The 15,777-nt window shown below is 34.9% G+C and overlaps 1 protein-coding gene across 2 annotated transcripts in view; it reads left to right on the top strand.

The window, feature by feature from the left end:
* The window catches only part of LOC120767038 (regulator of G-protein signaling loco), a 54,190-nt gene that overhangs the window by 22,958 nt on the left and 15,455 nt on the right, over positions 1-15,777 (top strand). Inside the window, exon 1 of one of the 2 annotated variants that reach the window (XM_040092884.1) lies at positions 3,517-5,258. The exons of the other annotated variant lie outside the window; for it this stretch is intronic. Within the exon in view, the coding sequence (XP_039948818.1) occupies positions 3,693-5,258 (1,566 nt within the window). The 5' untranslated portion in view covers positions 3,517-3,692. Of the gene's footprint in view, positions 1-3,516; positions 5,259-15,777 lie in introns of those variants that run through there. 2 annotated transcript variants of the gene reach the window in all.

Genomic DNA, 15,777 nt, shown 5'->3' with positions numbered 1-15,777 from the left:
GTTCAGGCGATCTCTTGCGTTGTACTCTTGGCCAAAAGGATCTCGCAGTCGCACAGGAGCTGGTCGTCAACCAGCGCCTGCTAAGCGAACGCAGATCCAACTCGGTCCCATTCCGATCGGCTGGCAACTGCAGCCAACAATTTAGCTATGATCCGGCACCCAAAATGAGTCTGATGATAAAGTAGCTTGATGCTTTTTCTACTGTGGATAAACATTCCTTGACTAACTTTAGGCGCACAGTTAGCGAGCCAGCGCTAGTATTGCCGCTCTGCTGTCGGAATGAATAGTCTCCACCCTAAAAGAGAGGCTGCAGTTCACAGCAGTACGTCTATCGGCATCTTAATAGCAACCACTTCTGATTGAAAAAATCAATCTTCCCACCCAGCTTTGGCTCATCCGCGAAAAAGTAAAGTTTTATACGATCTCTTAAGGAAATAATCTTTGATCCACACCGAATGATCTAGTTCTAGTTATATAATTGTATTTAGTCGGCAGCAGCTTTATGGAGCCGATAGCTGCTGTCCTAAAGATTTTTGAATATCATTGGTATATATATTATTGTGAGAAAAAAATAGTAAGACTTTTTATTTTTAAATTACGCGCGAAAGTCCATTCGTCGAAATATTTTTTTTTTGTAGCTTGGTATGACTGTCAATAAAATAAAATAAATTTGTGCTTAAGAATCGACGATTTAATAATCAGAGATCTTACCGGAACCATTGGAATATCGGAAGGATCAGTGAAAACCATTTTGAAAGTTCATTTGTGCCTAAGAAAAGTGAAAACACGATTGGTTCCAAAATGTCACACTTTTTTCAACAAACATCGTCCCGATAACGATGGGTAAACAATGCTTTCCGACTACCATGATGTCATAAAACATATTATTACTGGCGATGAGTCTTGGATCAATACTACGACCCGAAAACAGACAATGAATCAGCCGAAAATTATGGTTAAGTTCACAGTTTTCTTCGATTATCGAAGTGTGATGCACTCATTATGCGTCATTTTTGCTAGCCTATTCGTAAAAAAAGGCCAGAATAATAGGCTGACAACTCTTGGTTTTTGCACCACGATAATACACCGTTGCATACTGCATTGATTCTTCGTGAGTTTTTCGCGAAATTTTCAACCAATTTCGTGCCCCAACCACCGTATTCGCCTGTTTTAGCTCTACGTGAATTCTGGCTATACAGCAAACTGAAACGACTACTCCCGGGAAACCGTTTTTAGTAAATTGGAGCCTTTAAACATAAATCGCTCCACGCATTGAAGGCCATTCCGGAAATTGACTTTAACATCTGTTTCGAGAATAGGAAGAAACGTTGGTCTTTTGGGACCAGGGGGCATTACATTGAGGGGGACGACATAAATTTTGAAGAAAACAATGAACAAAGTCTTTGCTCATAGTAGTAAGAGTACATACATACATACATAAAATGATCTACATTTATCTAAACTTTCCAGTTGTAACAATCTCTACTACTCAGCTGCGCTTCTCAGAATTGCACGGTGGTTTTCCGTTTAAGATTTTTTCCAATTTGCTAAATTTTCATTCATAGAATAGCAATAAATGAAAATTCATTGAATCTATACATATTGAAAATTTGTTTTAACGATAATTTGCGTCTTTTGTTAAACATTTCGGAATAATAATTGAATTATGCATAATTTTTCGAGAATGTAAATACAGACAGCTGTTCGCTTACGCTCCAACTGCTGCCGAACATTGTTGTAGCAACAGGGGATTGAATTAGAAAATTAGTGTGTAAAGTTGGTATTAAGACCCAACTGGATGTATTGATTCGTTGATTTGTATTATATTATTACGAAATCATATATCAAGCAGGGAATAAGCCAGATTGTGGTAAAATATCAAAGCAATTTTCTTTGTTATACACTCGTAATTACGACTAGTGTGATTTCTTATTACTTAGCTATCTCTTTATGGATATTCAAAATAAGATCATAAAATTCTTGATTTTACGCATTCATGCTTGAAATTCATATGGCACCAGTATGACTAAGTTTTGAAGTGACAAATAAATACGATCATATATAGTGATGCATGATCGGTGAAGATCGTGCTGAAAAGCACGTTTGCTCTCCTCTACAAATGCTACTACTACACAGTGCAGTTAATGGGTGAAATGAACTTAAAACTGCAGTTTATGCAGATCACGTATCCCTAGCGGGTGTGTATCATACACATACGTATGTATATGCACAGGCTTAAAGTCTTACAAATATATAGGGTTTTTCAATAAGAGCGCTAAAAAGAAGCATTCGATGCCATTATATATGGAACTCGATTTCTTTTGATTTTGCATGGCCACCACAGGTACACTTGCAGAAGTCCAGACGCCGAACCAAATTTTCGACGATTTTCAAGCATAAATCGGCCGATACTGCTACAATTTCACGTTCGATATTCTTATGAAGTTAATCAATCGTCGCTGGCTTGTTGGCATAGACCATAGACTTGACGTAACCCCACAGAAAATAGTCTAACGGCGTCAAATCGCACGACCGAGGCGGCCAACTGACTGGGCCATTTCGTGAGATAACACGTTCACCAAACTTTGTTCGATTGTGACATTAGCTGTGTGGCTTGTGGCGTCGTCCTGTTGGAACCACATATTGTCTATATCATTCAATTCGGGCCAAAAATATTCGGTTATCATTGAGCGGTAGCGATTCCTATTTACAGTAACGTACCGGTCTTAGTCTTCACGGAAGAAGTACGGCCCAATAACGCCGCCGGCCCATAAACTGCACCAAACCGTATTTTTTCGGAATTAATGGTGGCTCATGAATAAAAAATTTCATTGATATCCTAAACCGTTTGTTTTTTATTAAAAAAGGCGAGGCCACTGACTTCGAATTTCAGAAGTGAATTTTAATATTCGCGACTCGTTGGTAGATCGTATATCTTTCCATAATGAAATAGCAAAACTTACGGAAGAGAAATGTCTAAAAGACGGGAAAAAATTTGGCATCGTTTGCTGTCCCTATCGATTTACTTTTGTAGTGCGGCATTGAAAAACCCTTTAAAAGGGAAAAAGTGTTTGCTTTTACTCTTGAGGATTTACACTTCTATGCCCATATTCCAGCGTTATTATTCTGATTTTCAACGTAATTCATTTGCAAAGCAATTAATTTCTTGAGTATCGTTCTGTTTTTTTTTTTTCTAATTACGGCTAATATGAACATAATCACATAACAATATACGCCATAACCTAGGCACTTATTGGAATTTATTGTAAATACCCGTACACAATTGCGGCGCCGATCTCCACCTGATTTCGGAGAAAGGTGTGAAGCAAATTCCTAGTGAGGAACGATCCAATCGAGCGATCTGTTGAGCTTTCGTGTTCATTGGATTGGTAGGCCGGTGTGTGTAGATGCTAGGGGGCAGGTAACCAGCCGGAGAATTTACTTAAATTGCTGTGCAGCAGCAAAGAATTCAGTTTAATGCTGGCGAGCAGTGCGTGCGTAACATAGCAAAACTTTGCAGAGCGGAAAACTGATAAATAATCTTAAAACCTAAAAAAGTAGCAGTACTTGAACGAATTTATTGCAAATTAAAAGTTATACAATAGTTGCCATAGCAACTTATTACAAAATACAACTCACAAAATAATTGAAATTAAATTCTTAAAACAGCCACGAAATACACAATATAAACTATGTTTGAGACAAATCAGCTTGAAGTTAAAAATGACGGATTTGAAAACGGTAAATTGTGCAAAAATTTAGAGATCGTTTCAAAACACGAGCCTAAAGATTCAAAACACCAAAGACATTGCAAAAATACTGCATTAAAAAACGCTACAAAAACAAAGCATAATAAAAATAATATCAACTCTCAAGAAACTATAACAAAGAATAATAAAAATCATATTAACTCTCAAGAAACAATAACAGAGAAATTAGAAAATAATAATAACAAACAACAACATATACAAAACGTGCAACAAAACCAAAAACTCCACGAGAAACTACTCAAACACACACCAACAACAAAGCCCAACAACATTGCCAATATGGTCGAACGGTTTGTTGAAACACTCAGTCAAATTAATGATTCGGCTGTCTTCGATGCCAGCTTCGAGATCAAACACCTGCCGGAGACACCACAACGTCTGCTGCGGCATCGCTGTGTCACCGAAGTGGATCGTGAGAGCCTTGCACGCTTCGTACGTAACTTTGAGGCGCGCCAACAACACCACCAACAGCAGGTGCAACAGCAAGATCAACAAGAACAGACGCAAACACAGAATACGTGCCGCCGCAACAGCAGTAGCGCGCGCACAACACCAAAGAGTTCCCCATATCTGTGTCGCAAAGCAAAAGCGCTCTACCAGAATGTCTTCAACGGCGGCAATACGAGTCAGCAAAGCAGTCGTAGTAATTCACCGTGGCTGCGCGGCGCCAACACACCAGACACACAATCTACACACTCCGATTTGGGTTCGGCCGATAGTCAAACGCACTTGGATGAACTGGCTGCTGCAGAGTTAATGCCAGCGCCAAAGGCGCAAAAGTCTAAATGTTGCAGCCATTTTCAGCGCTCACAATCCGAACGCTCCAGCTATCGTTCAGCGGTCAAAGTATTGCAGTTTTTCTCCGGCAAAAAGAAGTGCAAATCAAATAAAACGAAAGCGGTTGCTGCAACAACAGTTATGTCGTCGTCGTCACCACTACCGTTACGCGCAACAGCGCTCGGCTGTCAACCGCTACCGCAATCCGATGTGGAAGACAATGTCGAAGACGACTACTACTTTGAGGGCGTACATGTTGAAGACTATGATGATAATGATGTTGTGCTTGCTGATATAGCGGCGGCACAGCAAGAGCAAGATGAGCATGATGACGGTATTTCTTCGGCCAGCTCGAATATCACACAATCCAGCGGTCGCAGTCAGAATCACACACCAGACTCCTCATTTGAATTGCACTCACCGCTGGTGCCCACCTTCAAGGTCACACCGCCACAGCACACCAAAGGTTGTCGCAATCCCGCCTATGAATTGGCGCGCTTCCTGCGCGGCTCCTTCCATGCCAAACGCGCCTCAGTTACGAAGTTGCGGCGCTCCATCAGTGATCCCGATACATTTGAACAAATTGATTTTACGCAACCGCCGACATGTCAACGCCGTAAAAACAGCAGCAACAGCAACAACCAAACCATAAAAGGTGTAAAATCAGCGGAAATAGCAAACTTAGCCGCCGAGTCAGCACAGACCATACGCGTGAGTCACATCTAACAACTCATCTACTTCTACTCCCACAATACCACTCTCCTGCATACACCCCTAAACCCGTTATGTGCCATATACTAGTTCTATTGTGCATAGTATTGTTCAACTTTTAAGGTTTTACGACTTACATAGTTGTCAACTAAAATGGGTTGGAGGCGTGCACCAGAAGCCACAATGCCGTATTTTCCATTTTCCCCTACGCACACCAACATATGGACATATTTGTTAATTTATTATTGGCGCATATCGGTTTACTCTACTATAATTAAGTTTGTTTTGTTGTAATTTGATAATAGGAAATATGAAATTTTCCAAATAACGGTATACGTATGCATTAGTGTAACGATTATGCCACGCGACACGCCGCCCCATATGGTGTCGTACAGTCATTATTACATATACATACATAGTACATAAGCCTGCGTGCATTGCTAGCTGCTTTTTCTGATATTGACTTCAACAAATAATACAAATACTCTAGTAATTAAAATACCTTTAAGTGTATAAGTTTGTAAGCAAAGTGTAAGTGTGTTAGTCGTATGAGATTTATAAATTTCACAGAAATTTAAGCTTTTCTCTAGAATTGCTTAAATTCTAATATCTAAATAAACATTTGTTAAAATTATGGATACAACAACAGCTGTTCTTGATTCATATAAATATTAATGGTTTTTTAAATTCATCGAAATTCTCTCACATGACGCAATACTTTTAGATCAACAGCAAGCGAGTAGTTTCTGCTTCCTTTAATAAACCATTTGGAGAAAACTTTTTAGTACTTTGCGCATGATTGCTCGCTGGCTGAGCGATGCATGGCACACCGATAATTTATTGAAAGTACTATTGTCGACTAGAAACTATGGATTGTCTCTGTAATGCGGTTGAGTGTGTTACGTCTTCAGTTAAATTCATTTTATCAACTGATTGCTTGCTCGTTTAAAATTTAATTAGTTGTTCTATGGTTTCTATGGTCTGAAAGTGGCCACTTCACTTTACTATTGGATCTATCAACTGAGAGACGATAATTTTGGTTTTCTGAATTTTCCTGATTTTCGTTCAATTTTTTTTGTAAAAATTTCATTTCAAATTATCAAGTGTACACATTTTTTTTTCGTTATGTTTGATGTGTTTCCCTTATAAAAATTAAAATAAATTTTTCAATATAAGCTGGCGGATTCCATACGGTTGAAAACATCATCTTTCGTTGTAATAATCAATAATATTCTCATAAAAATATTGGTCCATATCAAGAGAGTTACAAAAACCATTTTCCTAACTAGTATTCTACATATACTTGTAGTCTTCCAACGAAAATAACGCCAACTTAGCACTATACAGTTCACGGCCGAAGCAACTTCTAATAACCGATGTTTAGCTTTATCGATATTTTTAGCAGGATCGCCAGTTGGAATTGTTTAATTGTACACTGGTTCTAGAGTAGAAAATTTACATCTGTTTTTAAGTCGAAGTTTTATAAACATCAATATATTCCGTTTAAAATTATCGCTCTGCACAAGCAAGTATATCGATTTTATTTTGTTTTGCTCCACCTCATTTAACTACTTAATATTCCACAGCAATGTGCTTTTTTCTACCACTTTCGATTCAAATAACGCGATATCTGACTTTCGAATATGGCACGCAAGTCCAAACGTTTAGCGTTTCATACAAATTTGGCTTTAGTGAATTTCTTACTTGGGAGCTAACGCTTTTTGATTATAAATTTATTAAATAAATATTATGTAAACGCGTGTCACAGGAAATTAAAAAAAAATATTGACTATTAAAAATATATATTAAGCCAACTTACATTAATAACTTACTTGCAAATTTCTTTTAAACTTTATAAAAAATATGTTGTATTGTATTGACTATACTTGTATAATATAACTTTCCCCGGAGCAGTCGTTTGTGTTTGCTGAATAGCCAGAAGTCACACGGAGCTAAATCAGGCGAATACGGTGATTGCGGCACGATATTGATTGAAAATTTGGCGAAAAACTCACGAAAAATCAATGCAGTATGCAACGGTGTATTATCGTGGTGCAAAAACCAAGAATTGTCGGCCCATAATTAAGGCTTCTTTTTCCAAGGCTCCAAGACTCGTCGCCAGTAATAATATGTTTCATGACATCCTGGTGGTCGGAAAGCATTGGTTAACAGGCGTTGTAGGGACGCTGCTTTTCGAAAAAATTTCATTTGTCCAAATTGCCCAAATAATCTTTCAAAATGTTTTTTCACTGATCCTTCCAATATTCCAACGATACCAATAAGATCTCTGACTGTTAGTCGTCGATTCTCAAGCACCAATTCCTTTATTTTATTGACGTGTTTATCATCAATTGATGATGATGACCGTCCTGGACGTGGGCGAACCTCAAAATTTAATGAAACTTCACTTGCACTTTATATACTTCAGAAAAACAAGCGTATACTGAACACTAATGATTATTTTGGTCTAACATTTAGCACAGATGTCACTGACAAGCTAGAAAAAAAATTTCACGAATAATTTATGGTTTTTTGTAGTAATTGCTTATTTTATGTTATCTCAGCCTGCTAAACTGTGTTGCTAATTTCGATTAATATTTTCAAATATTCATAAATTTTTCCGCTTTATGTCGCACGCCTTGCACTTGAATTCCTCTTAATTAATTTTATTGTCATCTCAATTGTAAACACAACGCTGATAAGATCTTGGCAAATCAATTAGTAAGAATTGCACTTATTGCGCTATTGTCTTATTGCAAAATGCCTTTACGACATTCACTAGACAATGCAAGTCTCGACCACGCTCACAAATCTTCCATTTTATTATTTTTAATTTACATAGCTCTTCATGTGTGATTCGCATGCCCAGCGCTATTTCTGTCAATTGAAATCCATTTATTTTTAATTTTTCAACATTGGATTATTGTTTTTATTACTCAAATAAATGTAGATATATAAATTGAATATTTACTTCCTAACTTCCCCACATTCTTATTAGTTTTCATTTGTTTTGGCTTGGTAAATAATTAATATGTTATTGTCTTTCCGATCCCTAATCAAAAAATATAAAAATCAGTAACAGAGCTCATCAACAAGCACACATTGGTTTAAGAGGTTACATGAGTTTCCTCGGGTAAAAAACAGCCTTTTTCAACAATTTTTTTCTCATATAAAAAATTAAATATTTTATTGGAATTGTTTTAATTGTTATTAACAAAGAAATTCTGAAATTTTTGAAAAAAATATATATATTTTAAACTCGGTCGTTGCGACACTATTTCCGGTGACCCCTCGGAAAAAAATTGGAGTCTTAGCAGACATTTTTACAAAAAAATTAAAATCTCAGTGACAATTTCGCTACATTTTTTTTCAAATAGTTGTAATCGAAAAAAAAACGAAATCCTTCGTCCAAGTCTTTAAAAATTGTATCACCAAGACCTATGTAAAATTTCATGAAGATTGTGTCAACCGACTTCAAAAACACAGTTTCGAGAAAAACGCGTTTAGAGACGGCGCAACTACATAATTTATATGAACATATGTATGTATACCCACGGGTTGCATCCAACAAAACATTTTTTCCTAGTTCTTTCTGGCAAAGTTTTTTGATATAATTTGCCTTCAAGTTGAATTATGTAGGTTCACTTAAGGGGCTATACCAGTGTGACGCATGAAAAATTATGCGACTTTTGTGAATTTTTTGAAAAGAAAGTACTAGATTGAATGTTTCGACGTTCTATGAACGTAATAAAGTATATATTTAGCTATATTAAAATTTTTTTTTTTACAAAAATATTGAAAAATAACGGAGTTATGTGCTGTCTGCGGAAGTGCCGAAAAAAAGTTCCTCAACTGCTGGCATGATTCCGGTCGAATGAGTAGCTGAAACAAAAAAATTCAAAATGTTTATTAAACTGAAATATATTTTCTATACAATGAATTACGATCTTTGAAAAATATCAAAAATTAAAAAAATGGCGTAATTTTGAAAAAAAATCGTTTTTTTACGAAAAAAAATGGTCGTTTTTTAATGCCAAATTGAGAATTTTGCACCACTGAGCGGTCGCTGTTTAGAACGCTGCCATTCAAAAACTATTCAAGTTACGACCTTGCCGATTTCACAGGATATTTTTGAATATACATACATATAAACGAAAAAGCAAAAAAAAAATTTTTTTGAAAGTGTCACACTGGTATAGTCCCTTAATGAGGAAAAAAATGTTTTACGAAGACTTTTTCTTGATTTTGATTGATCAGTTGAATGGCAGTAATATGTACCTATGCTATAGTGCTTCGTTCAAAACAATTCTTTTAGAAATTTTAGCGTTGCTTTTGGACAATAAATAAATAAAAGCTTTCCATACATGGACTTGATTTAAAACGATCAATTTGTTTGGCAGCCATCTCCGGTAGTGGTCCGTTATCCACGATGCCGGCGGATGAGCAATTTCTTGGATAGAAAAGTGCTTATGCAAAATTTCAGATCGATATCTCAAAACCTGAGAGAGTTGTTTGCGTATATGTAAATAGCAAACAGACTGTTATAAACTTCGTGGCAAAAGTTAATACACCCTGCTCACCCTGAGCATAAATATCAAAATAAAACTATAAATAAGTAAAACAATAAACAGAGCGTCTGGTCACATAAATTCAACCACACACGCCCTCACATTTACATATGTAAGTACATATTACATATATCTCCAGCTGCAAGTAATCAAGCGCATAAATAAAGGCGGCAGCCGGCAAAAAATGCAACACTTTCAAACTAAAGCACCGTAAAAGAGGCACATTCTCACAAACATATTTATATGTAGTAGGTTTTTCATGTCTCTCAATTATCAGCTGAACTTCCATGTGATCTTTAATAAATAATAAAATGATATACAATTCAAAAGAGACATGTTCGACGATAAAAGAGCATATAGATAAACAACTGCAACGTTTCTCTAAATCAAAAAAAAAGAGAAATGCTAAGAGAATTTTGGAAAAATATAGTTCACCTAAGAGAGGGTATATGCTCTTAATACATATGACAGCCATATGAAAAGCGATAAAAATGCACAAAAAGTTAAAGACACACATTTTACAAAATATTTTTATTTTTTTAATGCTGATTTAGTTGTTAAGAGTTCCTCCGTCAACTTCCACTATACCCCTAGTTAAAATTTTCTATGCTTTCGATTTTGAAAAGTTACTTTGTAACATTGTCAGCTACAATTTGCAATATATAAAATCAATTAAAAGCAATTAAAATATATTAATTCTTAATGAATGTTAGTTTACGCTCTTTTCTTACTTCAAAAAAACCGTATTGACAGTTCTCTTATAAGAGCGTGTACTTTTTCTCATCATATATACATTAAAATTTGCGAGGGTGAACCAAATAATTACCAAAACGAAGTATCGCTAGCTTTTTTTAATATATTTTACTAATACATAATACGAGCTGAGGTCGAGAAAAGAAAGGACAGCACAGTTTCCGAGGTAGGATTGAAAACAGGTTATCTGTATTTCCAACAAAACTAAGAGTGCTCAAGGAAAAATGTATATGGCAATATTGAGGGTAATGAAAAAATTTAACAATTTTGTATATAAACTTTATTTCACATAACCTCAAAATTTTTTTGAAAAATTCAAATAACCAAGTTTTGGGTTTTTTTTTTAACAAGTAAAGATTTCAATAAAGAAAAAGCTTGCGTATTTAAAAAAAAAAAATTTAAGAAATTTTGACGTAAGAATTTTTGTTTGAAAATTAAATTTCGCAAAAAAAAAGGTTTGTAAGAGATAAAAATAAAAAAATCCAAACTTAATTATTTAATTTTTTTACATAAATTTTGACAGTATTTGTAAAAAATCAAAACACAAAATTACTATTTTTTATTTTTTCTATAGAACTCGTGGTTCTGTTTTTAACCTTTAAAAATTCAACCGAGCCCCTCTCATTCCATTTACCGACCTCAGATCAACAGAAAATTATTTTTCCTTTGATGTTTGTTATTTTAACTTACGTTTCCGTTTCATCCAACTATGGTTTTTTCTTATTTTCAGTAATTGAAAATATTCTGTTTAGAAACCCATGTACATATCTACATATGTATGTATATCATCATTATTTTATTATATTTTACTTTTCTATATTTATTATACCTAACTACGAGTACAATGAAATATTGCTTCCATACCTTCTACTCTACTTGCTGCTCCTCTCATTGTCAACATGACTCTCCGGCTCAACATGCTGTAAGAGCGTTTCTCATAGTTAACTGAGTAACTGTCTGTGCCGCTTTAATAATTATTTTCCATATTTATTTTCCAAAAACATTTTGCTCATGCTTCTGCCGAAGCCCATTCATTCTGCATTTGTTTTGCTTTGCTTCTGTTTTTATTTTTTGCTTTTCTTTTGCGTTTGTTTACTTTTCCAACTCACTTTTTGTGGCGTTTGGAGCGCACAGCTGGCAAATACAAAAGATTGACTTTACTTACTTACTGGCTTATGCGTGGCGAGTTTATTTGTGAAGTCAGCCAGCCAGTCAGTTATCGCCCGGCAGTTGGGTTTCGTTCGGTCTCGTACTCGCTCGCCAAGTCAGCTTTGTTATTTGATCGTCGACGTTATTAAAAGTGCGGCTCGCAGTGTGCTACGTCAAGTGGAACCGTTCCACAGTATATGAGTATATACAAATAGTGCATACATACTTACGACACGTACCACGAGCATCGCTAGTATCGCCGCAACGCTTATTTTATGATTTTCATATTTTTTTAGTTGAATATTATTAACTGCTGATTCTTTTAATATTGTTTTAATTGTTTTTCCTTGCAATTTGTGTTTCGCTGTCGTTATTTGTCGTTGCTTGTCGACTATAATATTTTATCACTGCTGAAAGAGGAAAATATTGTTTTTATTTGTTAAACAAAAAAATCATACAAATAGTGCTTGATTATTAAAAAATATATAGCAGTGAAGAAGTTAAACAACAAAATCGGCTCTTCTGAGAATTCGCTGGTACGTGCAAATTAACATTAAATCGCAAAAAATAAAGAAATGTTTGTATGCTATGAATTTGCATAAACAAAAAATTATGTATATTTTATTTCTCATCTACATTTTTCGTTTTTTTTTTATTAATTTTTTAGTGTTTCAAAATTTAAGTTCTAAAATCTGCTGATAAAAAAAAATAAGTATAAAGTATATTTGTCATGAAGTGCCACAGAAATCACACAAATAATTTTTTTTTCCAAAATTTTCAAAAAAAAAAAGTAAATAAATAAGTTTTTAAATGTGGTTTATGACACGTCTGGGGTTTTTAGTCGTTTGCAAACATATTTTTTGTTTACTCGCGCAAACCGTTAAACATGAGACTTGCAATTTTTCTCAGAAAATGTATGAGTTCTAAATAAGTTTTTTTTTTATAAAATGAAAATAATGGCATTAATGTGACATTGAAACCAATTATGTAAACTAAGTCTTTTACCAGTTCATCTGCGCTCTATTCAAAATAAAATAAATTTTAAAAGAAAAAAATTCTAAAATTCGAATAGAAATTTCAAAAGTTCTTCTATACACGTCTCCGAGTTCATACATTCAAAAATGATCTGGATAACGCTGACCAGCGACATTCACGGTCTTACAAACTCCTGCATTGGATGGATTATAGCTTTGATGTGAAATTTTGATAAGGAATTAGCGTTTTGGATTTCGGTAGAACCCTGGGCCGGCGGTTGCGATATTCTGCCAACTGAGTATGCTGGGGTGACACTCAGCAGAAACGTCTAGTGGGCTAATGTCGCAACTACCTAAACCTCAGAGTAATAAATCTTAAAATAGAGGTACCTATGGGACCTAACACGACAAGACACTGCCGAGTTGAGGCACTATGCCACTTCTTGTTACCCCCAAACGTCAATGGTCTCGCTAGGCAATTTCATGGCTATCAGCATTTACTTGGCACTGAGCAAATCGTTTTCAGTTTATTTCTAAGAAGCCCACAATAACAATAACAATCCATATGCAATACTGAGAAATAAAGAAAAGTTCATTGTTTATTTATTTTACAATATTTTATACATGAGCAGTTATTTACATACTAAATACTTGCATTACATTACGTATGCGTATAATTCTGGCCAACTTGCAGTTCTTGAAATGCAGAAAGAATGTAATGAAGAACTAATAGACACTGTCCTTAAGTTAACTGCTCATTCACGTCAATCGTCAATGACTTAGCAGCGGCGTCATTCGGTGCCGACAAAATTCTTACACACAAATGTAAATGGGTTGGTGTGCGTTAACGGCGATCCTCCACAATCGTTGAGGCATTCAGTCAGTTTAGTACTCAGTCAGTCATCAATTCTCATAAAGACTTTGCGTAACCACTCATTTTGCATTTCATCAGCGTGCGAAACATTTAAATACACAATAACACTGAAATAAGTAATAAAAATCAAAAAGGCGATATACAACTAAATGTACACATACATATGTATGTATCTACACAAATACACGCATACATATGAATGTATGTATATAAACTTGTAAATATAAACTGCAACTCAAATCTTCAGTGGTCTGCGAAATAAATAGAAATTAGCGACAGGCAACCGACAGCCGGCAAATAGCCTGTGCTCCAAGGTGGGAACGGTTCACCAGTATCTACATATATGCATTTATGTACATACATACATACTTATGTGTGTGTAGTATTATGCCTAAGTATAGCTAAACCTTGCCTTGCCTTGCTCTTGTCGCCTTTTTGGCGTTTATGGGAGCCTGTGTGTGTCATTCTCGCACACAGGCGTGGGTATCTGATCTCAGTTGGATCTTTATAACAAAATTGACCGTTACTAAAATAATATTGCATCGGTATACACATACATGCATATTTATATTTATAAGTTATTATAGTCACTGAAAAATTTGTTCAATTATATTTGGTAGTCGAAAAGTCTTTTCGTTTTTGTAATCAAATTTCAATTTAATTTTTTTATATTTATACTAATAAATAAATAAATATGTACAATTTTGCAAAGAGATCCCTCAATTTGGATTTTGTAAAAGACACCAAAACTATGAATTTTGTAAAAAATAATAACAGTGAGAATTTTGTAAGAAGCGGTGTCAATCATCCTTCGAAAACCAAGTGTGTCAGTACGGGTTTTTTGTATACAAAAGTTTTTTACTTGTTCTGTGTTTTTAAACTATATTTATCAAACTTTACAATGTGTTTGTTTGTTGCCGAAAACACATTGTAAAGTTTGATATTTTACATTGTGATAAAAAGGGCCCCTGAAATGGTAATTAAATTTCGCGATTAAATGATATTTCAAAAACAATGTTCAAAAAAAATTTCAAAAAAAAAATTATTTTGTTAAGTTGGTAGGTCTGTCCTTAACTACAAAGCCAAATATGAGCGAGATCTGTCCACCAGTTTATTTACAGCAGCTGCTGTAGTGCAGCTCAATAATGGGTTTGATTTTTAAAATGGATAAAAAATAAGAAAGAAGAATTTGTGTCAAATTTTGTATTTCTAACCGAATTTCGTGTGCGAAATCGTTGCGAATGTTGGAAAAAGCTTACGGTGACTCAGTTTTATCAAAAACAAAGTCTTCAAAGACGGTCGAGAGATCGTTGAAGACATGCCTCTTTCGGAACGACCTTCGACCTGATGAAAATATTAAAAAAGAGTGAAGGATATGGTGCTTGAAAATCGTGAGGCAGGTGTTAGAGAGATGGCAAGAGAGCTCGTCATCTCTCGCGAGTCCGTTCGAATGATTTTTGTGGATATTTTGGGTATGAAACGCGTCCTTGCTCGACTCGTGCCGATAAAGCTGAATTTTTTTTAAAAAGAGTCCCGTAAACAGGTTTCTTTAGACATGCTTGATCGTGCGAATTCCAATCCCACATTCATTGAGAACATTATAACTGCCGATGAAACATGAGTATGTGAGAGTGACATGCATACATGCTACCAACTATTTCCTAAGAGTTTGTTACTAAATTACCTCTATAGAGAAATATTCTTATGACATATATTTTAAGTATTATTATACACATGTTCTTATATAACGTATAATGACGACAATTTATTGTTCGGAAAGCAAAACAAAGAAATAAATACCTTAATTGAAGGGACAAAGATTAATTGTAGAGTATATACCTACATATATGTATAAGGGTTTACTTATATCTAAAATTTGACGCTCAGAGCTTCTTTAGAAAATATGTTCCAACAAATACTACAAACTGCAACCCTTTCACAAATTTCACCTATTTTTCAACCACACTGCTGATCTAAATAACAGTTTTGAAACTCGAAAGCACAGTAACTCCCAAAAGTTAATCTTCTAAATGTTTATTACATAAGCTTTATTTTAAGCAGCATTGTTTTTTCACTGCTTGTAGCGTATTACATGAGCTTTAAAGTTAATTAAAGTACCTACATTATGTGTTTAAAGATACAGAGTACCAATACACAGAGTACAATAGCAATTTGTCGCTTGGCTCAAATTACAGCATAAT

The sequence above is a fragment of the Bactrocera tryoni genome, chromosome 1 (genome assembly GCF_016617805.1).
Source record: "Bactrocera tryoni isolate S06 chromosome 1, CSIRO_BtryS06_freeze2, whole genome shotgun sequence".
In the NCBI taxonomy this organism is placed as follows: Eukaryota; Metazoa; Arthropoda; class Insecta; order Diptera; family Tephritidae; genus Bactrocera; species Bactrocera tryoni.
The sequence above is the reverse complement of the archived record's forward strand: the minus strand, read 5'-3'. Positions and strand labels throughout refer to the sequence as shown.